This window comes from Puma concolor, chromosome C1, assembly GCF_028749965.1.
Source record: "Puma concolor isolate L17-30 chromosome C1, mPumCon1.1.hap2, whole genome shotgun sequence".
NCBI lineage: Eukaryota > Metazoa > Chordata > Mammalia > Carnivora > Felidae > Puma > Puma concolor.
In genome coordinates this window covers 102453-129940 of record NC_141674.1, presented here as the reverse complement: position 1 = coordinate 129940, position 27488 = coordinate 102453, and the positions used below count along the sequence as shown (strand labels likewise).

Below are 27488 nucleotides of genomic sequence, written 5' to 3'. Positions count from 1 at the left end.
TGAATTAAGTGAGGTTGCAGGGTGCAAAATAGATATTTTAAAAATCAGTAGTATTTCCAAACACTGGCATCGAATACTTTTGAAAATGAAATTAAGAAATCTTTCACTAATAATAACATCAAAAAGAATAAAATACTTAGGAATATATTTAATAAAAAGTGCAAAATTCAGGCTTTAAAACAACAGAACATTTACTGAGATTAAAGAAGTTCTAAATAAATGAAAAGATATATCATGGATCAGAAGATTAAACATTGTTCAGATATTGATACTTCACAGGGGTGCCTGGGTGGCTTAGACAATTGAACATCTGACCCTTGATCTCAGCTCAGGTCATGATCTCATGGTTTATGGGTTCCAAGCCGCTGCATCAAGCTCCATGTCTCTGCTTCTCTCTCTCTCTCTCTTTCTCTCTCTCTCTCTTTCTCAAAATACATAAACTTAAAAAAAAAAGATGCTAATACTTTACAAATAGGCCTTTGGTTTTAATGCAATCTCTAACAAGGTTTTAGCTAAGATTTTTGCAGAAACAGACAAGCTGAATTTCCAAATTCATATGGAAATTTAAGCAACCCTGAATATCCAAAATGGTCTTGAAAAAGAAAAGCAAAGTTGGAGGGCTCAAACTTCCTGATTTCAAAACTTATTACAAAGCAATAATAATTAAGACAGTGTGGAACTAGCATGAGGTTAAGCATAGTGACTGGTGGAATAGAACTGAGAGTTCAGAAATAAGCCGTCATATTTACAGTTAGTTCATTTTCAACAAGAATGTCAGGACAACCTAATGTGGGAAGAGTCATTTCAACAAATATTGGGACATCTGATCAGCCATTCCCTTCCTCACACGATACACAGAAATTAACTCAAAGCAGATACTACACATAAATGTAAGAGCTAAAACTTTTGTAAAATTTTTAGAAGAAAATGATCTTGGGTGATGAAGGGCCTTAAGCAAAGCCTTTTTAGGCACGATACTAAAAGCATAAGTGACAAAAGAAAAAGGATAAATTGAACTTTGTAAAAATTAAAACTCGTGCCTCAACAGGCATTATCCAAAAAAATTGGAAAGACAGAGGAGAAAAACATTGCAAAACATGCATATAATATATAAATATGTATTATTGGTATTATATATATATATATATATATAATATAGATAACTCTCAACTCAATAATAAAAAGACAACTCAACTAAAAAAAATGGGTGAAAAATCTGAACAGACATTTCTCCAAAGATATATAAATGGCCAACAAACACCTGAAAAGCCACTCAGCATCATAGCCATCATGGAAATTTAAATCAAAACCACAATGAGATACCACTTCACACCCACCAGGATAGGTATAATTAAAAAAGGGCGTCTGGGTGGCTCAGTCGGTTGAGTGTCTGACTCTTGATTTCAGCTCAGGTCACGAGCCCAGGGTCCTAAGATTGAGCCCTGCATTGGGCTTTGCGCTGAGCTCTGAGCCTGCCTAAAATTCTCTCTCACCCTCTGCCCCTCTCCCCCACTGGTGCTCTCTCTCTCTCTCCCTCTCAAAAAAAAAAAAAAAAAAAAAAAAAAAAAAAGACTGGCCCTGTCAGTACAGCGTATGACTCTTGATCTCAGGGTCATGAGTGAGAGCCCCACATTGGGTATAGAGATTATTATTTACTTATTTTTTTTTAATGTTTATTTATTTTTGAGAGAGAGAGACACACACACAGAACTCCAGGCTCCAGGCTCTGAGCTGTCAGCACAGAACCCGATGCAGGGCTCGAACTCACGAACTGCGAAATCATGACCTGAGCTGAAGTCGTACGCTTAACCGACTGAGCTACCTAGGTGCCCAAGATTACTGTGAAAAATAATAAAATAAAATTAAAAAAAATTTTAAAGTACAGATGGGGGCGTTAGCAAACTTGTGGAGAAATTAGAACACTTTTACATTGTTGATAAGAATGTAAAATGGTGCAGCCATTTTATTTATTTATTTGATATTTTCTTTTTTCAACTTATTTTTTATTTTTATGGCTCAAGCACAATTAGTTTTTTGTTTTTTATCCAAGTTAGTTAACATGCAGTATAATAATGATTTCAGGAATAGAATTTAGCGATTCATCACTTACGTATAACACCCAGTGCTCATCCTGACAAGTGTCCTCCTTAATGCCCATCCCCCATCTAGCCCATCCCCCCACCCAGTGCCCCTCCAGCAGCCCTTAGTTTGTTCTCTGTATTTAAATTTTTTTTTTAATTTTTTTTTTCAACGTTTATTTATTTTTGAGACAGAGAGAGACAGAGCACGAACGGGGGAGGGGCAGAGAGAGAGGGAGACACAGAATCGGAAACAGGCTCCAGGCTCCGAGCCATCAGCCCAGAGCCCGACGCGGGGCTCGAACTCACGGACCGCAAGATCGTGACCTGGCTGAAGTCGGACGCTTAACCGACTGCGCCACCCAGGCGCCCCGAGTTTGTTCTCTGTATTTAAGAGTCTCTTATGATTTGTCTCCCTCTCTGTTTTTATCTTATTTTTGCCTCTCTTCCCCTATATTCATGTTTTGTTTCTTAAATTCCACATATGAGTAAAATCATATATTTATCTTTCTCTGACTGACTTATTTCTGTTAGCATAATAGTTCTAGACAGTGTCACCTAACTATAGTTACCAAATGCAGATTGATGGTTACCTTGGGAGTAGGGGAAGGAGGTATCACCAAGAGCATAGGAACCTTTAGGGGTGATGAGCATGTTCACTCTCTGGATTATGGTGATGGCTTCCTGGGCATCACAAATGTCAAAACTTAGCAAATTTTACACTCAAATATGTGCAGTTTATTGTATGTAATTTATACCTCAATAAAACTATTTTTTAAAAAGTTAAAAGCTCATAATTTGTGTAAAGCGTTTACGACTGCTTGGCATGTGGGGTGTCTGGCTGGCTCATTTGGTAGAGCATGGGAATCTTGATCTCAGGATCTCAGCCTCGTGAGTTCAAGCCCCGTGTTGGGAGTGGAGTCTACTTAAAATAAAACTTAAAGAAAAGAGAAAGACTCCTTGGCACATAATAGCTACTCATCGAAATTGGCTTACTTTTACTGTCTCAAGTTCAAGGGCTCAAGGGGACTACATGGCTTCAGGAAAGGGAGCCCAGCATCCCCTAAGTGTCCATTCCCTCAGACCTGGGTAAGGGCCGGAAGGGCTGAGCTCTGTCTGCTTCCGGTGGAACTCTGGTGCCCTCATGTGGTCCCTGGGGGTACAGCAGGCTGCCCTCTACTTCCCTCTCCCTGCACCTTTCCCCCTGCTTGGGCCCATGCTCCCGGCTCCATGGAATGTGTGTCTGACTGCCCATCTATCCATCACTTGTTCCCCCTGGCCCAGGTCTCCACCAAGACTTAACATCCACTGTGGAACATATCCTGATGTGCTATAGAGCTCTGCCTGGTTTCCTCATCCTACAGCAGACATCCCTCCACTGCCCCCCACGATGAGGTCCTCCAGGATTGGGTGGGAGAGGAGGAAAGGAAAGCCTCTGGGTAGAGCTCAGTCCTCACATGGCCTCACCCTAGTCCCCCTGCTCCCTCCCCGCAGTCTCAGAGCTGGTCTCCCTGCCTCTCCCAGGGCAGCCAGGGCAATTGTTAAAAAGCCCCTGTCCCAAACCCTCCAAACCTCCTCACCTTATGGGGCTCCAACCCCATGTGGGGCTGTGCTGCTTTGCCCCTGTAGACAGATAAGCCTACACACGTGTGCCACCCAAGCCTTGACATGGCACTGGGCCAACTAGGTGTCCACACGGAAACAAAAAAAGTGTGGCAGGACCTCCCATCAATACCAGGTGGGTTGCAGATACAATTTGAAAGCTAAAACGGCAAAGCTTTAACAAAATATACAAGGACACCTTTATGAAATCTTTATGACTTTGGGGCAGGCAAAGATTCTTTAAAAGAACAGAAATGGTGATACCATAAAGGAAGCTGTTGATCACTTGCACCATATTAAAATTTAAAACTGTTTACCAAAAGGCACTGTTAAGAGAGTGAGAATGTGAGACTGAGGGAAGGTATTGATAATACAGACAGCGGTGAGGAGTTCTCGTCCAGAGTGCACAAGCCCTACAAACCAGTGAGGAGAAGGCATATGAAGGTGGCACAGGCACCGGGAAGACACACCCTCGAGGGAATAGAAAGGCCAGGGGCCAAAGGGAATGTGGATTAAATGGCAGTGTGGCATGACCACGGAGCCACCAGAGCGCCGAGTGGCAGAGACGGCGGTCCGTGAGGATGCGCAGCACAGAGACGACCCGCACGTGTCCTGCAGTCGGAGCAGATGCACAGCCACTCGGGAAACCGTCGGGCAGTGGCTTCTGAAGCTGAACAAGCTCGCCCCCCGACCCGACCCTCTGGCCTCTCCGAAGCCAAGTACACAGGTTTTCCGAGAGAAACATTCGGGCATGTTTGCGACTGTGAAGTGGAAGCAACCCAAATCTCCTTCCACAGAAACGTGATGCAGAGACGAGGCCACTGTTGGTGGTGAAACTGACCAGCACAGCCCCCGAGGTGCCTGACTCCGAATCACGTTGAGGCTCCGAGGAGGCAGATGTGAGATTGTAGAAATACACATATTCATTTCTGCTCCCAGTTCCTGGCCCAGAGCTACTGAAACCCTTGTGAATTCCTAAGTGATAAGAGCACCAGGACCACCTTTTGTTCTAATGAGCTGACTCCGGGTGGGCTCTGGGATAGAGATACTCACCAGAAGGACCAGCCATGATTAGAAGCTTGGAAATTTCAGCCCCAGCAACACCCCCTCTTCCGGAGAGAGAGGGGCTGGAATTGGATTTAATGACCCATCATGCCTATGTGAGGAAGCCTCCATAAAATCCCGATCGTATGGGGTTCACAGAGTTTCCATGTTGCTGAACATGTGCAGGTGTGGGGGGAGTGGCACCCAGGCCATAATTCACCCCGCACATCTCTTTCATCCGTCTGTTCATCTGTACCCTTTATCATACCCTCGTACAGTAAACCGGTAAATGTAAGTAAATGTTTCCCTGACTTCCGTGAGCTGCTCTAGTAAGTTAATCAAATCCAAGGGGGAAGGGTCATGGGAAACTGGTTTGTAGCCAACAAGTTGTGGGTGACCTGGGGACCCACTACCTGTGACTAAACTCGGAAGGGGGGCGGGCAGTCTTGTGGGACTGAGCCCTTCACCTGGGGATCTCATGCTGTCTCCAGGTAGATGGTGTCAGAATTGAGTTAAACCGTAGGACACCCAGCTGGTGTCAGAAACAGAAGTGAAGTGTGTTGTGTGGGTAGCACAGGAGACTCACAGGAGAACAGTGTGAGTAGGAAACTAGTTTTTCTTTTTACACAGACGCGGAAAGGTTCTTAGGGCACAACTCCACTTATGTAAAGTTCACTATGGGCCAGGCTGGCCTGCACGAGGTGGCCGGGTGGCACACACCGACAGGCAGGGTCCTTTCCTACACAGTTTGTGCCCTTCCTGCACATGTCATACATTGGCTGGCTTACTGGGAATCGAAGCGCCCCGGCCTTGCTCCCTCTGTGTGAAGCTGCCTCTCCACCATCACCCTTATGGCCTTGGCCCTCTCTGTCTCCCACCCACTGAGTCCTGTCCCTCAGGCTCTCAAAGCCCTTTTAGTCCAAGGCCCTCTCCCCAGAGAAGTCTCCAGCCCCTCCAGGGCACCCCTTCTCTCCACAATACTTCCCTCTTCCATTGTGTTGCTGTCGGAGATGATCTCATCTACCTGTCTGTTTAGATGTTTGCTGTCTGGCTCCCTTACTCCCCCTTCACATCCCTGATAGCCTGGAAGCCACAAGTGTGTGTTACAATGACCTGTGTGGGATGGGCACTATCAGCCCCGAGATCAGGATGGCCTGGAGCGCAGCTAAGGGCGCTGGGTCCTAGCTCTGCCGTATGCTAGCTGTGTGGTCAGGCAGGAGTCGCTCACCCTCTCTGTGCCTCACCAGGCTCAACTCTGAAAACAGGGTCTTCTTTGTGCCCCCTCCCAGGATGGATAAGTTTTGGAAAGAGTGCTCAGGGAGGCCTGGCAGAGGAGGCGCACTCTGGAGGCCCATCTCTGAAGCACTGTTACCCCTGCCTGCCTACTCTTGGTGACCGGTTGCGCTGGGGGTGGCAGCACCAGGCCCCCTTTCTTGAAGGAACAGACTCTGTTTTGCCTCCTCCTCCTTGCGCCCACCACCGGCGTCTAGGTCAGGAGAGATGCTGGTGCAGAGTAATGCACTTTCCTCCCCTGAACCCTCCCAACCCTCTCTAGAGGCCAAAGCCCATTCCCCTTCGGCATGCTGGCTGCCAAGAGCCCTCAGTGGCCCCACTTGTCCCTTTGCCCCCACCAGCAGGTGCAACAGTGCTGCCTGGGAGGGGGCCAGTAACCCTCTGGAGGCCGGAGGAGAGAGGTGCACGCCTCGCTCCACTGTTCCACACCCAGTCATCAGCGGCCCACCTCCAAAGGATCTCTAGGAACATTCTGGAAAGGTCATTTCCCCTTTATCATCACTCAGTAACCCTCTCTATTCCACACAGACGACAGGGCAAGACCCTAAGACCCAGACAGGCCTGGGCTGTGGGAGGTGGGGGCGGCGCTGCTGGCAGGGGGGAGGGTTCACAGCAGGTGAGGACACTTTAAGAGGAAAAGTCAGCCCGGGCCAAGAGTGCAGTGTGGCCTTCAGCTTGGGAAAGAGGAGGCCCGTGCAGAACTGATTGCAGGTTCGCATTCTCTGGCCAGCATCTGACCTGCCCAGGAAGGTGTCCCTCACGTAGCTGGAGGCCCCTCAAATGCCATCTATTTGTGGCCTGGACCTTGACGGCTGGCAGGAGACATGTGACCACAGGGATGGGGTATTTTTGGCAGTGGGGGTGGGGCCTGTGTGGTGAGCCCAGCACCATGCCGCCCTGGGACAGGCAGCTCGGACGCCCAGCTCCACTGCCCTGGCTGGCCACAGGGTCCCAGGTATGACACTGTTAGTCCCTTGTTCCCACCCCAAGAAGTCTGAAAGTCAGACAGCCCCAGAGGGACTTCCCCAAGGGCCAGAGAGGAGGGGACATTTCAGTGGGTCAGGGGGCCACAATGCTCTGGTCTCAAGGAATCTTCATCTCAGCACCGGCCTGACCAGAGTGACCTCCCACCTCCCAGGGTGTGGTGGTGGCTGGCCTAAGGTCGAAGGTCACCTCCCGTAGGAGGCTGAGACACTAGGGGCTCTCAGGCAGTTGGGGACGCCTTTGTTCACAGAGATGAGGCAGACAAGGGGGCTCTGCTAGCTGGGCAGTCCTGGGTCAGGGGCGCAGACCTTGAGGATGGCTCTGGTAACCCACTGGGAGTTAGGAGGCTCATTTCTGCTCTGTGACCTCCTGCCTAGGCAAGGGGCAGAGCCAGGTGCTCCCTGGTGACCTCTGAGTGGGCTCTGGCCAGCACTAGAGTGACCTTGAACTCAGGGAAAGCCCGGAAACCTGTCCCAGCCAACGATGGTGGAAGGTCATCCCCAAAGGCTGGTCGCTTGCTGGACGCTGCCACCCCTCCTCCGTGGCCAGCTGCCACCGTGAGCCTGTGGGGACAGGCCAGAGTTGACCATCCCCCACGTGAACTGACTCCCAGTGAGTGACCCTTGAAATGGGTTTTGCTGTATGAAGTTTACTTTGGTACCTACCGTTCTGCAGGAAAGTTGGAGAAGGTGAGGCTGACCTAGCTGCACAGAAAATGCTCAAAGATGTGACGTAAACCACTTCTGGGGACAAAAATTCAAACACAAGGAACCCTGTTTTCTTAGTGTGCCTCCCTATTCGATTTGCGGAATGTAACATATGTCATTACACGGTTATTATTAGGGGTCAGTTTGGAAGCAGGCAAAGCGGAAGCCGCGCGTTCTCTAACTCGGAGGAAAGGTCGGGTTTGACAGCAGCTCAGCTTCCCTCCGGATTCCCTTTTCGGCTCTCTTGCAGGACATAGATGGAGTGCCGGCCCCCGAGCCAAGGAGGTGGGGGGCACCCCGGGGACTGGGCAGGGTGGTGGCAGCGTATGCTGGCCTGTGTCCGGGGCCTGGGTCCGTGAAGATCCCACCTAGCCTCAGGCTGCGCTGCTCAAGCGCCTCTGCTGACCTGAAATGGAAAACTTCCAGTACAGCATCCAGCTGAGTGACCAGGACTGGGCCGAGTTTGCAGCCACGACTGAAGAGTGTGGCCTCCCGCAGGCCAGCCTGGCCTCTGCGGATGAGCTCTTGTCCAGTGACATTGACCAAGGGGACAGCAGTGGCCACAATCCCCCTGGGCCTCCACCCCTCCTCGAGGGGCAGCCGGCTGCTGGGGGGAGGGGCTGGCCTGGTTTCAAGAAGGAGGACAAGGCCGCTGCCCGGCCACTGGTCAGCAGGTCTTGGCGTGAGCCTGTCTTGGCCCTGGGGGCTGATCAGCAGATGCCCGGCACGTCCGCACGGTCAGAAGCTTTGCCGTCCCTCGCATCTGACGCCGCCCCTCTAGGTCACAGCTCGTCGCTCCCAGGGCCAGCGTCTTCCAGAGACGAGATGCAGAGACTTCTGCAGGGGCCAGCCCCCCAGGACCCTGATCCTAGTACCCCTGGTGAGTCTCCTCAGAGCCCCGAGTCTCCCGGCTGCACCACTGCTCCCCAGAGGCCGCCCGGCACTCCTGGAGCCGCGCCACGCAGCCCTGGCCGAAAGAAGAGGCACGCGGCCGGAGCCAAGGGGGGCCGGTGCTCGAATACTCCGGGCTCTGCTCCCACCCACCTGGGCTCCCTGCTGCCTGCTGAGGCCAGGCCCAAGGAGGACCTTGGTCTGGCTGGGTCCAGGGGGAAGGGTCTCTCGGCTGGAACAGCAGAGCAGACACCAGGAACCAGGCAGAATGGACTGAGTCCAGAGTCTGCAGGAGCGCCTGCGCAGATGACCAAGCAAGGAACAGATTTGGGTCTGTCTACACCAGTCCCTACGATTGAGCAAGGTACAGACCCACTCAGAATGACCCCCAGAGCCGAGCCACACACCGCGTCCACACCTGCCCAGGAGACTCACCCAGATATCTCCGAAGCTAAGTCAGATGTGGCTCCGTCTACACTCGCCTCCAAGCTTCAACCTGACATGGCTCTGTCTACATCTGCCCCCAAGTCTAGACTGGACGTGGACCTACCTGTGGTGGGCGCAGTGGTTAAGCCAGAGGAGGACTCATCTACACTTGCTCTGCCTCACCTTGTTTCCAAGACCCGATCCGATGCAGGTGTGTCTACACCTGCTCCCCTTCCCCGGGCTGGGCCTGACTTGGTGGAGGTAGAGGCTGCCCCGATGGCCAGGCTGTGCTTGAGCTCTGTTGTGTCTCCAGGAGGACACCAAGAGAAACCCAGAGGGGAGCCTTCAGCAGGTGCCCCTGGACATCACTCGGGGGAGCCCCCCCCACCAGGCTCTGTTCAAGCACCCAAGAAGAAGAGAGTGCGATTTTCCATGGCCGTGCCCAGCCCCAAGGAGCCAGGTTTGGGAGAAACCTCAGGCCCACCCTCACCAGCCACAGCCCGGCCCGCGCCTCCCAGGACAGCAGCTGGGGGCCGAGACAGGCCTGGAGGCTGGGATGCCGTGGCAGTCGGGCCCCGGTCCCCCCAGCCTCGGATCCTCAAACACCTGCCTTCCCCTCCCCCCTCTGCCTCTGTGGGGTCTAGGCCCAGGAGCAGCTTTGCAGTGACCCTCCCAGAGGCCTACGAGTTCTTTTTTTGTGACACTATTGAGGAGGAGGATAAAGATGCCGTGGAGGCGGCAGAAGCTGACCAGGCGCTGGCCGGAGTACAGTGGCCGGACACGTGCGAGTTCTTCTTCCAGGACCGCCGAGCCCAGAGGTCAGGGCACTGGGGGGTCCACTCCGTGGCCCACCCCCCACAAGCTGAGCCTGTGCCAGCCTGTCCGCCTGGAGACCCCGTGCCCATCTCCATCCCCGAGGCCTATGAACACTTCCTTGGGGAGGACGTGTCGGGGGGCGTGCTAGAGCTGGCTGCCCTTCTCCAGCTGCAGGCCACAGAGCCCCCCGGGTCGGTCCCCTGGGGAGTGGGGTCTGGAACCTCACCAGAGCCTAGCCCAGTCACAGCAGAGCAGCTCAGCCTGGCAGTCAGGCAAGCAGGTGAGTGTCGCGTGGGCCCCGGGGCTGTCCAGGTCCCGGGAACGTACTGTCCAGAGAGTTCAGCCAAGCGGGTGAGTGTCGCGTGGGCCCCGGGGCTGTCCAGGTCCCGAGAACGTACTGTCCAGAGAGCTCAGCCAGGAGGGCTGCTGGGGAGGGGCAGGCTAGGACCCCGGGTCATGAGCCCTTAGGGGGGCCTTAGGGATGATCCGGGAAGGATGGACCAGCTCCTGGCCATCCCAGGACACAGTCCAGGTGGGGTGGATGAGGCCAGACACCACGGCCACTCAGGAACTTGTCTCTGCACTGACCGTCATTCTGTATCCGGGCCCAGATGACAGCAGTGCCCTGCCCCCGGCCTCTAGCACAGTAGACACCGGGACAGCTCACGCTCAGGCCTTGCTGCCTGCTGGGTCGGGCACTCAATAGACTTTCTCTCACATTTCCCTGCAAGATATTTTACAAACCAGGAAATGGTACCCCAGCGGCAAATCCTGCTGAGGTCAGCTTGACTCAACTGTGCCACACACTACCCTGTGTCTTGGGACGGGGTACTACACGGAAGAAGTGACTCAGACAGCGTGTCTGGGACAGACGAGCCTGGGTGGAGCCGGAGCACAGAGCATGCTTCTTTTCCCTAGGAGAGCCCCGGGAGCCTCTCACCTCGTTTACCTTCAGCCAGAACGACATGTGCCTGGTGTTCGTAGCCTTTGCCACCTGGGCTGTGAGAACATCAGATCTGCACACCCCAGACGCCTGGAAAACAGGTTTGGGGGCCCTGGGGGAGGAGTGGGCTGGTGCCCAGGATGACAGCTGGTGTCCAGTCTCAGCTGCCGGGCCGGCAGGGATGAGGGGTGCGTGGAGAGGCAAAGATTTCTCCCCGACCCACCCCTAGTTCCGCTGGCCTCCTCCTGCTCTTTGAGGGCCAGGCCGTGTGGATGGAAGACAGTGGCCAGACCGGAAGGCAGCCGGCACTCAGGAGGCTCTCTCGTGCTTCTCTTGCAGTCTTGTTGGCCAATATCGGTACCATCTCCGCCATCCACTACTTCCGCCGGCACGTGGGGCAGGGGCGCCGCAGCCGCAGCCCCAGCCCCAGCCCCAGCTGGTAGGATCCAGGCTTGGTCCAGGAAGACACAGGACAAAGAAGTGGCCCCAGGGGCTCAGGACGAGGTGCCGCCTCAGGTCTTGCCCTTTGATCCCTGTGTCCTATGGCATCTAGGAAGGAGCCAGTGTCCTCGGTCCTGGCTCCCTTGGATTCCACCCAAAGGTCTAGCCAGTGGCCAAGGCCAAGGCTGTGCTCCACACCTGGAAAGAGGGAGATTCTGGAAGGCTGGGTGGGTCGGGCTGAGCAAGGAGCTGGTTAGTAAGGTGGCCAGATTAGCAAATAAAAACATAGGGTGTCCGGTGAAACTTGCATTTCGGACATGCAGTATTGGAGATTGTACTAAATTACGCGTGGCTTATCTGAAATCAAATTTAACGGGGTGCCCTAGGTTTCATTTGGTGAGCCGGGGTGAGAAGCAGGACAAAGTGTTGGAAACTAGAAGGTGTCAGTGCAGCAGCAAGGCTGCAGCTGGAAATCCGGGCAGGGGGCAAGGGCGAGGAGACTGGGTGGCCTTCAGGTGGAGGGGGGTGTCCCAGAGACTATCTGCCCTCTTTACAAGTGGACTGGGGTAGTGAAAACCTCTGAGGCCTCTTTGACCCCTGAACCCCAGGGGCGTGTGGCCAAGGCCTTCTGGGCTCCTGAGACCGTGAGCAGGAACCCACAGGGGCCTATGGGAGGGCGGCCCTAGCAGGGCGAGGGTCTGTAGGGCAGAGGCTGGAGCCCCTCCTGTGGGGAACCCTGGACGAGGTACAGGGGCAGAATATGGTGGTGTCAGGTAAAGGGGCTGAACATTTGGGGTTGTCCCGGGGCTTTGAGGAGCCAGAGATGGGGCAGGAACGCGGGTGGGAGGCTGGTGGCGGCAAAGCAACGGAGGCTACCAAGCTGGGTGCCGGGTCGGCGTGTGCACAGGGTCCCCAGGACGGGGGACTTCTGGCTGCTGAGTGGAAAACGCGGGGACACGCAGCACAAATAAAATCTTTATCTTTCTTGTTTAGTCTCTTGTCAGTTTCTCCCAGCCGGCCGCAGTCCACTCACATTTGCCCGGAACACCCTCCTGCCTCTGCTTGTGATGTCTCAGACTTCGCTGACCTCCTACCCTTGTGCTCTCTGACCTCACGTGCTCTGACCCTCACTACTCTTTCTCAGCCCTCTGGCCTTCACACCTACGCTGTTCTCCCACCCCCAGGTAAAGCCTGCACCAAGTGGCCTCCCCGTGTCTTCCCTGGAGGAATGGTTCAAGTTTGGTCCCTCCATGTATCCTGCTCTGATCTGTGTCTGACCTGAGCAGTGTCACCAGGCTATCTTCGGTATGAGGCCCTCTGCCTGGCCCCTCCAGAGCCCAGGGAAACTCAGAGTTCTGGAGACCCCTGCACCCTGCTGGGGTCAGACCCTGACTCAGCCCTCGATGGCGTTCAGGTATTGGATGCTGGTCAGCCTGTGGCCCTACAAAGAAAGACCCAGCTCTGCTGCAGACCCCCACTCCCGGGTTAATGCTGGCGGGTAGTCCCAAGAACCAGCCGGCCCAGGGGCCATCAGATCCACTGGATGAGCCCCCCACCAGCCTCAGGTGCTCCGCGGGGCCAGCGCTTGTGGGAAGGAGATGAAGCTTTGTCCCAGATGTTGTCATAGCTCCTGAGGGGATGGCCACCTGGTGGGGGGGACAGAGATGCATGTGCCTTCAGGAAGCAACACCCAGAGCTCCCCTCAGAAAGAGGCAAGGGCCTTCACTCACCTGAGGGAGGCAGCAGGGGGTCGGGTGAGACTTCTCTCACAGGGGAGACCTGGGGACCCCAACCACAAGTCTGAGATCTGAGCCCTGGGGGAGGACGCTTGGAGACCAGCCCACGAATCTGCCAGATCCCACCCCTACCTTTTCCTCCCGCATCTACCCTTCCTTACAGCCTCCCCCCAGCCTGCTGCTGCTTCCGGTCCTTGACCTGCCATATCTTCCCTGTTTCCGTCTGTCCTGCTCCCCCAGGGTCCCCGAGGCCACACACTGTTTCCACCTCCTAGCAGAACCCTTTGCCCAGCAGGGGTGGGTGCTGCTACTCACATGCTGAGGGGAGTCTGGGGGTGGTGGACCCTGGCCCTGGACAGAGCCTCGGTGCCGCTGAGAGGCTCGCGGCTGCAGGGCTCCCTTCTTGGAGAGCAAGTGGGGACCGGAGAGCCCAGAGCTGGGGTCAGAGACAGGCACAGACACAGGGACCAAGGGGAATGCGCTCGAGGACTCAGGTCCAAGTGAGCTCTGCATCGCGCCGAGGAACTGCAAGAAAGGGGTGGTGACCTGAGGCTCTGGACCAGAACCTCGGTAGAGCTGAGGGATCCCTGTCCCCGAAATGCCTTGGCCTCTCATCATGGCTGAGTGGACCTCAGGCTGTGGACACATCCGACCCTTTCCGTCCCCCACAGGGAACTGACCTCATCCAGGCCCTGGACATCTGTGATCTTGCGGTAGGAGGTAGCAGGTGGTGTGTAGGGATCAGCATAGAGCGGGGACCGTGGGGCCTCTGGAGGCTGGTCTCGGGCGTCGGGGTTGCCCTCCGGGCTGTGCTTGCTCAGCTGCAGGAAAGAGGCAAGAGGGACAGGTTTCCTGAAGAGGAGGTGGCCTGAGTCCTCCCTTCTCTGAGCAAGAAGGCCTCTAGGTGGCTCCAGGGCCACCTGGGCCTGAGAAATGGAGGCCAGGGAGATGAAGGGTGGGATGGAGAACTGGGTCAGCGTGCTGGGCTCACCTTGGTCAGGTCCAAAAACAACGAGGTGGCCAGGCCGGGCCCCTCAGCCCGGGCCTTGTTCCTGGGTGACCGACTGCTGCTGCTCCGTCTCGGCTCTGCCCTCTGCCTGCTGGTGCCGGTGCCGCCAGGGTTGGCCTGGTCCTGTGGGGACCAAAGACCTTTCAGAAGGTTCCCTAGGGCCCTGACCCACTCAACCCCATGAGGCTGCACAAAGTTCCCTTCAGTCTGAGTCTCCTCCCCTGGGGAGCTAGGGTCCTGCTTGAAACGGGGTGCCATGGGGGTCCAGGTTCCCCAACACAAACTGTCCTCGTGACTCCCTGCCCCCTTCTTCTGCCTATCCCTCCCCACTCCCAGATGCTCACAGGCACAGGCTGGGCGGGGCAGCCTGTGGTGGACGGCACTGAGGATTCAGGGAGAGAGTGGCTGGTGTGCGTGGACGGGGGTGCTGGGCACCCTGAGCCCCAGCTGGTTCGTCCATCTGAGGAGAGTGAGCCTCGGCCACCACCCAGGACCTGGACACCAGGGGGCAGGCAGAGGGGAGGTGAGACAGACAGCAGGACCCCTCTCCCTCCCCACCCACCCTTCTGCCCAGAACCTGAGAGGTGGGTGCAGCGTCTGTCCTTGCTGGCCCCTCACCTGTGTGGACACCCGCAGCCCTGGGAAGCTCTCAGGGCCGGGCGGTGGGGGAGCTCCGTCCCCGTGGGAGACCGTCTGCAGGCAGAGCAGCCAGTGGCTGTAGTCCTCGTAGCTGGCACACAGCACGCGAATGGTGTTGATGAGACGGCCTAGCACACAGACGCTGTGAGGGGGCCTGGCAACAGAAGCCCCCTGCAAGGCCCCACTGAAGAGCTGGGGCACCCGGGAGGCCCACGCTCTCCCTCCCAGCCCAGGCCTCCACCCACCTTCGATGAGGAAAGAGCGGATCCGCTTCTCCTTCTCCTCCAGGTTGATGTGGATGGCGCTGAGTGGGAGCTCCCCCTGTGGGGGCAGTGACGAAAGACGGAGCCTCAGTCTGGGGTGGGTGCAACCCTGTGCCTCTGCCTGGGCCCATAATTCTGTCTCACCCTCCAGAGCCGGGCTGGGCCCTCAGAGCACAGGCAGAGGGCAAGGCAGGCTGCGGCTGACATCCCCGAGGGAGGTCAGTGCTCCCCGTCTCTCCTGAGGGATACCTTTGCCCCTGGACTCTGGGTAGGCCCCCATCAGCCAATGGCAGGCACAGATGGATGCTTCTGGGGACTGGTCCCCTGGGTCACCTATTAAGACTGGGGGTAGGGTGGGAGGGATCATGCAGGAGACCCCTGTACGTTCCTCAGTGACTGAGGGTAGAAGGGTACTGTGATACACATGACAGACACACTCCAGCTCGAGAGGACCCTCACACACACACACACACACACACACACACACACACACACACACTGGAAAATGTCCGCTCAGAGGTATAGGCCCCTCTCAGAGATACTGGGGGCCAACACAAGAGTGCCTCCCAGGAGGGGTTCTGCCCCCATGCACCCTGCCTCGGTGACGGTCCTGCTGGTGGTGGAGGATGCTCTGGCATAATAAGGGGTCCTACGCAGGGGTCCCTCCTTAGCCACATCACAGCTGAGACCAGACTGACCAGGGCAGCGGGCCAGGTGGGTGGGGCCAGCACACTGTCCCAACAGGCCCCGAAATACAGGTTCCTCCGGAGCCACTGCCCTCTCCCACCCCCACACACAGGGTGTCTCCCTGGGGCAGGTCCACAGTGGGGAGGGACCCACCTTAAAGCAAAGCCCATCTGCTTCCTCAGAGAAAATGGCCAGTGATGTCGGGTACAGGACCAAGAGCCGGTCCCACTGTTCCTGCAAGGGAGTCAAAGGCAGAGGGGGGGGCTCGACCAGTAGTGTGTGCGAGGGCCTGGACCCCGTTCCTCACCCCTCCCCCATCTTTTGTCCCCTCCTCCATTCCCCCTCCCATCCGTCCTGTGCCCCCATGTCTTCATCCCTGTGGCCCCCTCTCCTGTCACCCCTGGGTCCCCCCGCCTCCCACGCACCTGTGAAGGCAGATGCTGAAGCTTGACCCTCGAGGCACAGATGGCACTACCCACCATCTGACGCCCCGATGCTGTCCGCAGCCGGGTCAGTCTGCGCTGCAGAGTCCAGGGCAGCTCGTCCTCAGGGAGGCCCTAGTGGAGGGGGGTCAGGGGCAGGCAGAGGGTGCGGGCGCAGGGGGGATGGGAAAGGGGGGTGGGGGTTCCTGGCACTCACCCGCGGGGGCGATGAGCGGCAGTGCTGCAGCCCTCCCACGAGGGCCATCTGCTTTTCCAGGTGGTACAGCCAGCGGCCCAGCTCAGCCTGGCTGGAGCAGAGCACGAGAAGGGGAGCAGGCAGCGGGCCTGGGGGTGGAGGGGTGGAGCGGGCTGGGCCAGCAGCCCACAGGACAGGCCCTGCCCAAGGGATCCATGGGCACCCCAAGGCCTGGAACAGGAGGAGCCTGTGACACCATCTGGGACCATCGGCCACTAACAGGGCCACGTTCACAGCCCTGGAGGTCCCCTACCCGCTACCTTGCACCCCTGCCCAGCAAATGCTCATGGGCACACTGGAGGAAAAGCCAGGATCCCCCAGTGCACTCAGGGTCCCTCCATTGTTCTGAAGCTCAGCCAGACCGAGGTCCCTGAGCAGCCCCAGCTAGAGGTCCCTCCTGGGGGCCAGGCCCACTCATGCCCCCCACACACCTGTGATCTGGAAGGCATGCTCTCTGGATCCCTCGAGCGGGCAGACACTCAGCTCCATCAGTGGTAACAGCCCCTGCCAGAGCACGTGGGGGAGAGGAGGGCTGGGGGACCCCTAGTGGGACGTGGACACCCACCTCCCAGGAGGCTGCTCTCTCCCTCTACCCCTAGCCTCCGCCCTTTGCCTGTTTCCCCGCACCTGGAAGGTGAGTCCTTTGGAACCATGGGCCTGGAAGTACAGGTAAGAGGGGAACAGCTCCAGGAAGCAGTCGCTGATGTCCTGGGGGAGAGCAGGGCTGCCGGTGTGACGGGCTGGGGGTCAGGCCCCAGGCTGGTACCCGAGCACCCCTGCCCCCTCCCCGCTCGGCCCGGCCTGGCCCCACCTGGCTGTGCTGGAATCGCAGCTGGACCTTGGCATAGTGTATGACCTTGCCCAGATTCCTCACAGGCACCCTCCGCCGCCCCTTCTTGAACACACTCAGGAACGGCTGCTCTAGATTTTCTCGCTGGCTCTCCAAATCTGGGATGTCCTGTGGGGGGCAGAGCTCAGGGGAGGGGGCCTGACCTGGGACCAGCTGCCCCGCCCATACACACCCCTACAGTTACACAATACAAAGGTTAGGAACACACACACACACACACACCATCGCTCATAGGTACAGAACCGTATACACACTCACAGCTTCTTAACGTGGAAATAGTGGGAAGATACACACACGAGCGAACACCGCCTGCCAGTCATAAAATTACATGGCCCAGTGGTAGAGACAGTGAAGTCTGAACTCAGCGGAGATCCAACCCTCATTTTAGACATTTCCTCAGCTGTGTACCCTTGTGTCGGTTACTCAGCCTCCAAAGACTTGTCGGTCAGAGGGGTTTGGGGGCATCTGACGGAGACGGTGCTCGAAACACTCCCATGCTTGTAGTGTTGGCTGTAAATATTTAATACCTGGTTCTACAAAGTGGGGGAGGCGATTTCGATGTAAATACTCCCACCATGGCCCATTTCAAACTACCAGCATGTCAGTGACTGGGGAGCTGGAAAAAGATGCATCGGATCAGCCCTTGAGAGTCTGTGCCGACAGCTTTGGCACACCACGGCGGGCCCCTTAACCTCACCCACAGAGAAGCCCAAGGTCCTGGAAATGGCTCAAAGGGTCCTCTGTGATCTGCCCCCTCCTCTAGTCCTGTTCTCTCATATCAGGCACAGGCTGCCTCAGGGCCTTTGTACTTGCTGTCCCTCTGCCTGGACTACTCAGGCCAACTCTCTTCTCACCCATCAGGACTTGGCTCAGATATCACCTTCTCTAGGAGATCCCTTCTGGGTAACTTTGTAACCTTCCCTGATCCCTCTGCACACCTTTCCTCCTTTACTTTTCTCCCTAACGCCACCACATCTGACTTATCATATCTTTTACTTGTTATCTGGCTCTGTCACAGGGATGGGAATATCAAGAGAATGGGGTCTTTGTCTATTTTGCCCACTGCTGTATCCCCAGGGCCTAGGCCAGGCCTGGGATGTGCTGGAGGTTCAGTGCCTGTCTGTTGAGGGGAGGGCTTGTCAGTGCCCACACACACTTAGCTGATTCTGGCACACAGGGGATCCTCTGTAGTCGGGGGGGGGGGTTAATCATCAGATTGGGAGTCGGATAGGGATGGGTGTTGACCTGACACCCTGGCTGGAAGGGCTGAGGTCTAGGGGCTCAGGGGCGAGTTGGGGCCATGCTTCATTTGGGTGCTAGCAGGGGCCGTCTCAAAGGCTGCTGAGTCCCGGCCAAGCTAAGCCACCCCTTGGGCAAGCCCAGGAATGTGAACAGGCTCACGGCTTCCTGGCCTCCCTGACTCTGGGTGGGGCCTCCTGTACCCACACCCAGTGTGGGGAACAGCTCAGGGTTGGGACCCATGAAAATTAGGCCATGGAGCAGGAAGGGCCACACAGCTGTCCCTGTGTCCCGGGCCCAGCCTTAGGGCCCAGGGAGGAGTTAGCTCATCGCTGTGGCAAGGTTGGTTCATTTGTAGGTTCAACCTGCCTGGTCCCCTTTCCTGCTATGTCCTGGCAAAAGAGGACCACCAGGGCCACCACACCTCACGTGACTCCACCAGGGTCACATGGTGTGTCCCAGGCTGGGACAGAGAGAGTCGAGGTCTGAGATGCGACCACATGGAGGGACTCCAGCCCAGCCCAGCCAGACCCTGGACAGAGTGCCCTGCCCACCTCTGAGGCAGCATGGTTTCTCAAGCCAGCACTTTGCCTGCGGAGAGCCCCGGGACCACAGAGGGCAAGAGAGGGGACAGGGGTGGGCTTCCCAGCCTGAGAGGAACACGTTGGAAAGGTGAGCTCTGGAAGCCCACACCAGCCGCTAGGCCTCAAAGGGGCAGTGCGAGGACAGAGGGATGCAGGGCGTGGGCCCTGGCCCAGAGTCACAAATGTTACTGCTTCTATGTCTCCCAAGAAATTGGAGGCTCATTTCCCTCACGTGCCGGGGTCTCTGCACATAGCAGAGCCTCACCCCTACCCAATGCTATCCAAGCTGGGGAAGAGGGCTTGGGGTCTCTCCCCACTCAGCTAACCCTTAGCCTCAAGGAGGTGGGCAGGGTGAGAGGGGGTGGAATTCAGTTCAGAGGCGGGCCTAGCACACGGGAGCCACATCCCTGCTGTGTGGCCTTGGGGGGGCGGGCCGGGGCACAGTGGGCTGCTGTGGAATGAGGCAGTAGTGGTTGCCGAGATACCCCCTGGGAGAAACAGGTCCAGAGTAGGTGAGAGGCTGGCTCACTGTTCACCTAAAGCCTCTTCCTCTCACAGTAATGACAGAGGGTGGGGGTTCACAGCCACACCACCACCGTGACACCCGTGCCCATGCGGCGACATAGATACATGCGCTTGGTCCATCTCGAATATGCCTGGACATGCTGTCCCGCGCCCAAGTCCTGGGGGTGGGCAGACACCACAGGTACGGTTCTGAGTGGACAGCCTGACCTTGGGGCCCCCTCCCGCGTAGCAGAGAGACTCCTGGAGGCCCCGCCTGTGGCCCGCCCCTGCCCGGTGCTCCCTCGCCCCACTGACTCAGTGTCTCTCAGTTTCGCTCTCCACTCAGACTTTCGGCTGCATGAGCTCCCTAGGGTGGGGCAGCGTCTGCTTCCTCACCTCACTTGGGATCTGACTCCCCCCAGGCTGAGGGGGTAAGACCCTGGGCCGAGCGAAGATAGGACAGGCACACACAGCCACACGGAGACCACCGCCACCGCACCCCTGTGAGCTGGGACACGCCCACCCGCCTGCTCACCGTCCCAGGGACGTAGTAGAAGATCTTGTCAGCAGTGGTGTCCCCGTCAGGACCGGCCTCGGTGCCAAACAGGCCAGCCAGCTTCCTTGCGCCATCCTCTCTGGGGACAAGTGAAGTGGGGCTCACAGCCTGGCCCCAGAGGCAGACTGAGGGACACCCTGTGACCTAGTGGCCGAGGCTGAGATCCACCCCCCCCCCCCCGCCCTCACCTATTTCCCTTCAGCGAGGGCTTTCTGGAGAAGGAGGCCCGGAGCCTCCTAGGGGCCTGAGGGACGCAGTGGCTGTTCCCCATGGGCGGCGGTAGTGGCGTGCCCCAGTGGAACAGGTCGACTGGTCTGTGTCCCTCGGTACTGAGCCTCACGTCCCGCCTCCCAGGCGGGGCTCTGGGAAGTCTTGCCCTATACCTAAGGGCCGGACGAGGGTGGAGCCTTTCTGGGAGGGACCCACCCTTCCCTGGGCCCAAGCCTTTCAGCTCTCTGACCTGGTCCTCCACACACACAGGCTAGGCTGGAGTTGGGGTGGGGGTAGGGGTGTGGGAAGAGTCTTCTCCTGGGGTCCAGCCAAGAGCACCCATCTTGGCCTCCAGTCTGTACAGCAGTCGCCTCAAAGGCCTGGTTTATGAGTATGTGGCCTGCCAACACTCGGGTTGGGGTTGCCTGGGGCTGGAGCTCCGTGAGCCCAAGGATCCCCCCCTCTCTCCCCTGCCTGATACAACCCCTCCCCACTGAGAGCACACATCCTGTTTCCACCCAAATGCCATTGAGTCACCACTGACTAAGGGGGTGTGTGCTTACTCCCAGCTGCTGAAACAGGAGTGTGCAACTTTAGGGAAGGGGAAGCCAGGACCCTCCCCCAACCTCTCCGTCCCTGGCCAATGCCCAGAAAGAAGGCCACAAACCTTCTGGGTGTCCCCAGGACCATCACGGTGAGGCAGGGGTAATGCTGTGTACACCCACCCCCCTCTCCAGAGCCTGGGATGATGAGATGGGACCATGAAGGCCTCTCCGGACCGTGCTGACAGCAAACCACACTCCTGGCCGGGTGCTTGTCCACAACATCACCTCCCTGTCCCACCTGGATGTGACGATGCTGCCTCAAAGCCCCCAGCTGCCAGCGCAGAGCCTCACCCAGCCGCACGCCTGTCCCCGCGCCCTCCCGGTCATTCCAGGCAGGACCCCAAAGGGTGGAGATGTACACTCAGCCTCAAGCCCCCAGAGCCCAAGAAACATGTTTATTGTTCAAGTTGGCTCATATTGCTGTGTGGGGTCTGTGGCACGCTTGTGCTCAGCTCAGTGCAGGATCCAGAAAAGACACCATGCCCACGAGAAGGAAGCCTGCTGCTTCATGACTTCCTTGGGAGTGTGCCTGGCTGGGCATGGTAGGGGTGGTGTGCAAAGCCCAGGCTGGAAGGGTCTGCACCTGCGCAGAAAGCCCCCACCCCACTAACCCTGGCCTGCTGCTCTGCATCTGCCCCTCAGTCCATCTAGGTCTGCAGAGTCTGAGTTCACCCCTGACCCATCTCTCCCTGGTGCCCCCAGTGGGGCCGCAGGACTCAGGGGAAGGCAGCTTGGTCCCAGAGACACAGGACACTTCAAGGGGAAACTGTAAACTGGTGGGTGCTGCGCTGCTCATCGATCAATAAACAATGAATAAACCAACCATTAAGTAAATAAACGGTACACACACAAACACTGAGGAACGAACACAGAAATGGACAGCCTCGACGCAGAGAGACAGGGACACACAGGGCAGGACTTTCCCGGTGGGGGTCGAGCACCCCGCTCCCGACACACGAGGCGCTGGGGCCACCCCTTGGGGCTTAAGGCATGTGGGAGGCCGCGGGGCTGGGTCTCTGTGCAATCCGCGCGGCGGCTCAAAGGCTGGTGGACGACACGGACAGCGTGGGTGAAGAGGGCGGCGGGAAGTTGAGCAGCTCGAGCACCGCCGCGCCCACGCTGCTGCGCCGCGTGAACATGCAGGACGCGGCCACCCACTTGTTGGTCCTCGGGTTATACTTCTCGATGGAGTTGAGGCTGGAGCTGCCATCGTTGCCCCCCACCGCGTACAACCAGCCGTCCATGGCCACTAGGTCGTGGGTGCTCCTAGAGGCGTGGGGGTGGGGTCGGGGTGGTGAGCCTTGGGGGTGGGGCCAGGGAGGAGCTTCTGGGGGCGGGACCAGGAGAAGAGCTTCTGGGGGCGGAGCCAGGGAGGAGCTTCTGGGGGCGGGGCCAGGAAGGCACTTCTGGGGGCGGGGCCAGGGGGTGGAGCTTCTGGGGGCGGGACGCGGGGGAGAAGCTTCTGGGGGCGGGACCAGGGGCGGAACTTCTGGGGGCAGGGCCAGGGGAGGAGCCTCTGGGGGCGGGGACCTGGAGCTGGCGGGGGGGGGGGGGGGGGGGGGGGGGGGGACGGTTACAGATGGGAGGGGTTGGCACACCCCACAGGGGTGAGGTCCTAAGACCTATCTGCCAGGCGCTGGTAGGTGGTGGTGACGACCCCCGGGCTGTGGAGGAGGGGCGAGCGCACCTTCGGATGTTCATGGGTGCTACACTCTCCCAGGCACCCGCCTTAGGGCTGTATCTCTCCACAGAGTTGAGGCAGCTGGTGCCATCATTGCCGCCGGCCACGTAGAGAGCCCCCTCCAGCACGGCCACCCCTGCTGAGCTTCGTCGGCTCAACATGGAAGCCACGGGGGTCCACGCGTTTACCTGTGGTTGAGGAAAGTGGCTGGGGGCAGACCCACCACAAGCCTCCCTTCTCCACAGCGCAGACCCCTACTCCGGGGCAGGGTATCTGTGCGAAAGGGATGGGATGCAGAGGGTTGACCCTCTGGGTGACATGGGTGACCAGAGTGATGACCTCAAATAGCTCTTAGAAAGGGAAATCAATGTGAGGGTTCGTACCTGGGGCTCATACTTCTCCACAGTTGCCAGGTGCGATGAGCTGTCGTAACCACCCACCGCGTACAAGTTCCCATCTGCAGAGAGTCAACATACCCACGGCGTGCTTGCTACATGTGGGGTCCTCAGGGTGGGGGCAGGTAGGGGTGGGGGTGTGGGCACTACACAAAGCAGGCTCTGTCACCCACCAAGCATGGCCACACGCACGTATCGCCTCCGGGTGCTCATGGCAGCGATGGACGTCCATGTTCCCGTCAGAGGGTCATAGCGCTCAGCACTGTGGACACCAGGTCTGCTACTGACCTTGAGCAGTGGCAGAAAGGCTGCCCTGGTTCCAGGACCTGCCCTCCCCTACGGAATGACTACAGTCCCATGCTGGGCAGTCACAGAGACTGACCCCAGAATCCCACTGCAGCAAGAAACAGGCCTTCTGGGTGGGCATGAGCCACTGGCTGGCTGCCTGAAAGACCCTGGGCAAGTGTCCACATGGGCCCAGCCCCCGGGCTGCTGGGAAGAACTTGAGAGGAAAAGAAAGGGCAGCTGGGCTGGTGCAGATGGAGAAGCCCAGGGCACCGGGTGACTCGAGTCAGGTGGGATCCCTCTTTGCTCCCCTCAGGCATGACTTCTGCAATCCTGATGCAGCCACACCTACAGCCAAACCAACCCCAAGAGGCCACCCGGCCCTGACCCCGGCCACTACCTGTTGAGGCAGGAGGCCCCATCGTAGCCACCAGCTGCATACAGGAGCCCATGCAGGGCGGCCACACCCAGGCAGCTGCGCCTTGTGCCCATGGACACCTCAGGCTGCCAGGTGTTGGTCACGGGGTCGTACGACTCTACGGTGGCCAGGTCTGAAGTCCCATCGTAACTAGGGGAGGGGTCCGTTGCCGGTCAGGATTGGCCCAGCGGGTATATGCTGAGCCCCTGACCCCAGACCAGCCTCCGCACTTACCCACCCACGGCATACAGCCGGTTCCCAACTGCTGCCACGCCCACCCGGGCCCGGCGCGTGGACATGGAGGCCACCACGTGCCAGCGGTCAGTGCGTGTGTCGTATGCTTCACAGTCCCCGTGGATGGCGAACAGGCTCCCTCCACCTAGGGATGGGGAGGTGACAGGGCAGGACAAGGGGCCCCAGGGAGGCAATGGGCTGGGGGTCTCTAGCATAGGTCAAGGTCAAGAGTATGGGGGCTCGAAGGGTGGGTGGGGGTGGGGATTGGTGAGCGGGTCACACCACTCGGGGTCCTCCGCAGGCTGACAAGAGGAGCCGGCGTGGGGTGGGTGCAGGATGTGACCAATATAACGTGGGGTAGGCTTGCGCTGGCTTACAGATAGAGGGCATAGGTCAGGGATGGGAGGGGAGAAGGAGGTGATGTGGGGGGCCTGGAAACCAGGGGACACGATAGGTGAACATACCCACAGCAAAGAGCACAGGGCCAGCGCCCTCACAGCGCCGGGGCCGCGTACGGCTGGTGCCCAGAACGCCCCTCTGCTCAGGCAGCAGGTGGAACTTGAGGGCCTCAATGAGCAGGTCCTTGCAGTCAGGGTGGTGCCTCACCAGGCTCTCGGCATCCACATGGCCCAGCAGGAAGTCCCGGCTCAGCAGGGGCAGGCGCACACACTTCATCAGCTGGGGGGTGCAGGGGTGCCATGGTCAGGGGGCAGGCCCCAGTGAAGAGACTCACTCTCAGACACCCTGGACCCTTCCTGAAACACGTGCCTGCATCACTCCTGTGAAGGGTCTCTGGACACGGCAGAGCCCAGGTGCACCCAGGCCCTCAGCCACTGTGCAGCCCCTCCCGGGTACACTGGGCCCCCCCAGGCGCTGGCCTCACCCTTGGGACATGCTGTCTCCGAGAGTCCACGTCATGCTTGACCCAGCTCAGGACGGCACGGTAGACGTCCTCCTCCGAAGGCACGTTCAGGCTGTCGCTGGAGACCAGTTCCAGCACCTGGAGGTGGGGACCCTCAGACCTGAGATCTGGGGAGGGTCTTGGGGGCCCATGGAGCCCTGAAGGTGCCTGGGAGGGAGAGTCTGATAGGGAGCCCAGAGTTCCTATGAGAAGGGGCCAAGCAAGGTCAGGAGCCACAGATTTGGTTCCTGGGGACCTAGGCCCAGAGCAGTCCTGGGGACGTGGAACCAGGGACTAGAGGTTGTAGGCAGGGATGCGGTCAGGGCAGGATGGGATCAGAAGTCAAAGGTTGAACGCTTAGGTGGGTCAGAAAATGGGGATGAGGTTGTGGGGCTTGGTCAGGGGATGGGTCGTGAGCCTGGAGCGTGGGTCAGAGGTTGGTCAGGTGTTGGGGGCGGGGGGAGGGGGGCAAAGGGCCAGGGCCTAAGGGCAAGATGAAGGGAGCCAGGGGTCTAAGGACGGGGTCTGGGGTCCAGGGTCTAGGGACTGGGTCAGGGTCGAGGCTGTAGGCCAGCTGGCACGTTACCTGCTTTAGTGGCAACAGCATGAACTCCTCAGTCTTGGCCACATCCACGAAGTGCTGCAGCACGTACCTGTGTGCTGCCTTGAGCAGGTCACCGCAGGAATGTGTGTCAGCAAAGCCCCGGATGCCCAGGCAGTTGGAGGGGTCGAGCTGACTCAGCAGGAACTTGCAGCAGGCGTCACGGACGCCATTCAGCTGCAGGAGGCTGGCAGCTGGGAGCAGAGTCTGTGGGGTGAGATGAGAGAGAGCCAGGGGAAGAGGGACGGAGAAACGGGACGTGAGGCACTGAGGGACAGGGAGAGGCACGAGAAGACACCGGGAGCAGAGGCACGAGGCCCAGGAGAGGTGCCGTGGGTTGTGAGATGAGGCCCCCTCACCTGTACGTTGCCCTCGCCCACGACGATCTCGGCAGTGTATGCAAACTGCACCAGCTGGTCCAAGGCCTGAGGGTCAATGTCGTGCAGCGTCACGTGCGTCTGGCGGCTCTCACTCATCTCATCTGTGGGGACAGCGGGTCAGGCCGGTCCCTGCCCTGTGAGATCTGCGGAACCCCCCAAGTGCCCAGACTGGATGTGGTGGTACTTGCTTGTGAACATGGCGTGGAAGTAGGGGCTGCAGGAGGCTAGCACCACCTTGTGTGCTCGGATCTCCTTGGCTGCCACGTGCAGGACGATGTCACACAGGAGGCCACGCTGCCGCATGCGGCTCATGGCCACGAAGGCGTCGTGATAGTGCCGTTTGGAGTTGTGGGACACAGTGTGGCCCTCACGGCTCAGCAGCTGCATTGCACCCTCCATGGGGGCCGTGGGCCGGGCCTGCCGAGGACGCGCACGCTCTGCCTCTGGGCTGCAGGTGGGTAGTGCCAGGTCAGGGTGCACTCTGCAGGGGGTTGTCCACCCACCCCTGAAACCTCGGGCAGGGCCAGGACGCCCAGGAGGTCACCCCTCTGTCCAGCAGCCCGTACCTGGCTTCCATCAAGGACCACCCTCCTCAACTTTTCCTCACACACGGGGAGCCTCCCTGGAGTCCAGCAAAACTTCCCCGTCCCTGTTCCTAGCGTGAGGTTCAGTCACGCACCTGATGTTGACTGTCGGGCCTATACGGCTTCCTCTGCTGGGACCCTCCTGGCACCACACTCCCCCCTGCCCAGGTGTACCCATAAGAACCGGGACCCCCTCTGCCTGTGACTCTCCCAAGAACCAGGCTTCCTCTGCCCTCCTTGGGACCAGGTTCTCTTCTGTCTGTGACCGGCCACCGTTCCTGTTTCCCATGAGTCCAGTGTCCTCCGCACGAGCTGGGCACACAGGACGTGCATGAAGCGAAACTGGCTAATGCTGTATGACAGCTCTGAAGAAGACCCCTATGCCCACCATCAGGCCTGACCTCACTTGACCCTCCGGAGCGGCTCCACCCGCCCCTCTTCTCCCCGCCCCCCTCCCCCAACACGCATCCTGCAGACAAGCCGCCTGAGTCTAAAGAGCGCAGCCGGAATTCAAGGGCGGCGGGAGAGGACAGAGCCTCCGGGAAGCAGCCACCTCTGGACGTCCTGTCCCAGGTCTCTGTGTGCGCGATAAACGGAGGAGGAGTTGTACCCTCCACCGGCCGGCCGAGTCTGCGGGGCGCAGAGGCCGCCTCCTCCGGGCAGCCTGCCAGGGTCGGCGCGCGCCCCTCCTTGTCTCCTTCCCGGACCCACTCAGCCCCAGGTCTGGCTTACGGTCCCCAGACCCTCGGCCCACTCACGCCGGCGGCTGCGGCGGCGGTGGCGGCGGCGGCGCCTCCGGCCCGGGCCCCGGACTGCCGTGCTCCGGGCTTTGTGTCCTGCCAGCCGGGCGCTCGCTGCGCGGCTGCATGGTCTCGGCCGCCGGACCCGCCGCGAACCGCGGAGAACGCACAGATGAACGGACGCACTGACGGCTGGAGGGCTGCTAGGCGGTGGCGGCCGGCTCAGCTTCCCTAGGTCCCGCCGCCTGCCCGCAGCCGCTGTTTCTCGGCGCCGCCCGCTCCGCCTCCCGCGCAGCCCGCGTCTTTGGGGACTGAACGAGGCACTCTAATCCTCCCAAATGTCTGGGCGCTCTGCCTGCCTCCTCCTCCAGGAAGCCCCCTGGGCCCCGCCCGCCGCCTGCCTAGGAGAAGCCTCATCGACCATCACCCATCCCCGCCAATTCATTCAAGAAGCCCCGCCCCTGTAAGCACCCTGGACCCGAAG

The 27488-nt window shown here is 58.6% G+C and overlaps 3 protein-coding genes across 6 annotated transcripts; 1 reads left to right on the top strand and 2 right to left on the bottom strand.

Annotated features, from left to right (window-relative positions):
• Window positions 1–6744: 6744 nt before the first annotated feature.
• Window positions 6745–12217, top strand: PERM1 (PPARGC1 and ESRR induced regulator, muscle 1). Of its 2 annotated transcripts, XM_086715312.1 has the most exons (4): window positions 6745–6972; window positions 7959–10121; window positions 10760–10885; window positions 11124–12217. In XM_086715312.1, exons 2-4 carry the CDS (start codon window positions 8120–8122, stop codon window positions 11225–11227), a joined length of 2232 nt encoding a protein of 743 aa, XP_086571438.1. In that variant the 5' UTR covers window positions 6745–6972; window positions 7959–8119; the 3' UTR covers window positions 11228–12217. The 2 variants fall into 2 exon arrangements, with proteins under 2 accessions (XP_086571438.1, XP_025768375.1); XM_025912590.2 differs by lacking the exon at window positions 6745–6972 and having other exon boundaries at window positions 7018–10121.
• PLEKHN1 (pleckstrin homology domain containing N1) lies at window positions 12188–20641 on the bottom strand. Of its 3 annotated transcripts, XM_086715315.1 has the most exons (16): window positions 20159–20442; window positions 19950–20049; window positions 17049–17195; window positions 16865–16945; window positions 16669–16741; window positions 16199–16326; window positions 15985–16116; window positions 15713–15793; window positions 14855–14930; window positions 14589–14737; window positions 14315–14464; window positions 13953–14093; window positions 13642–13782; window positions 13277–13486; window positions 12956–13004; window positions 12188–12871 (listed from the first exon to the last, which is right to left on the bottom strand). In XM_086715315.1, exons 1-16 carry the CDS (start codon window positions 20239–20241, stop codon window positions 12756–12758), a joined length of 1857 nt encoding a protein of 618 aa, XP_086571441.1. In that variant the 5' UTR covers window positions 20242–20442; the 3' UTR covers window positions 12188–12755. The 3 variants fall into 3 exon arrangements, with proteins under 3 accessions (XP_086571441.1, XP_086571442.1, XP_086571443.1); XM_086715316.1 differs by lacking the exon at window positions 14315–14464 and having other exon boundaries at window positions 20159–20641; XM_086715317.1 differs by lacking the exons at window positions 19950–20049; window positions 20159–20442 and having other exon boundaries at window positions 16865–16961; window positions 17049–17190.
• A 524-nt stretch (window positions 20642–21165) lies between these two features.
• On the bottom strand, window positions 21166–27259 carry KLHL17 (kelch like family member 17). The gene is made up of 12 exons (XM_086715314.1): window positions 27023–27259; window positions 25869–26128; window positions 25660–25781; window positions 25286–25507; window positions 24682–24798; window positions 24263–24476; window positions 23799–23943; window positions 23547–23714; window positions 23035–23123; window positions 22850–22923; window positions 22473–22654; window positions 21166–22051 (listed from the first exon to the last, which is right to left on the bottom strand). Exons 1-12 carry the CDS (start codon window positions 27130–27132, stop codon window positions 21823–21825), a joined length of 1932 nt encoding a protein of 643 aa, XP_086571440.1. The 5' UTR covers window positions 27133–27259; the 3' UTR covers window positions 21166–21822.
• Between the last annotated feature and the right edge of the window lie 229 nt (window positions 27260–27488).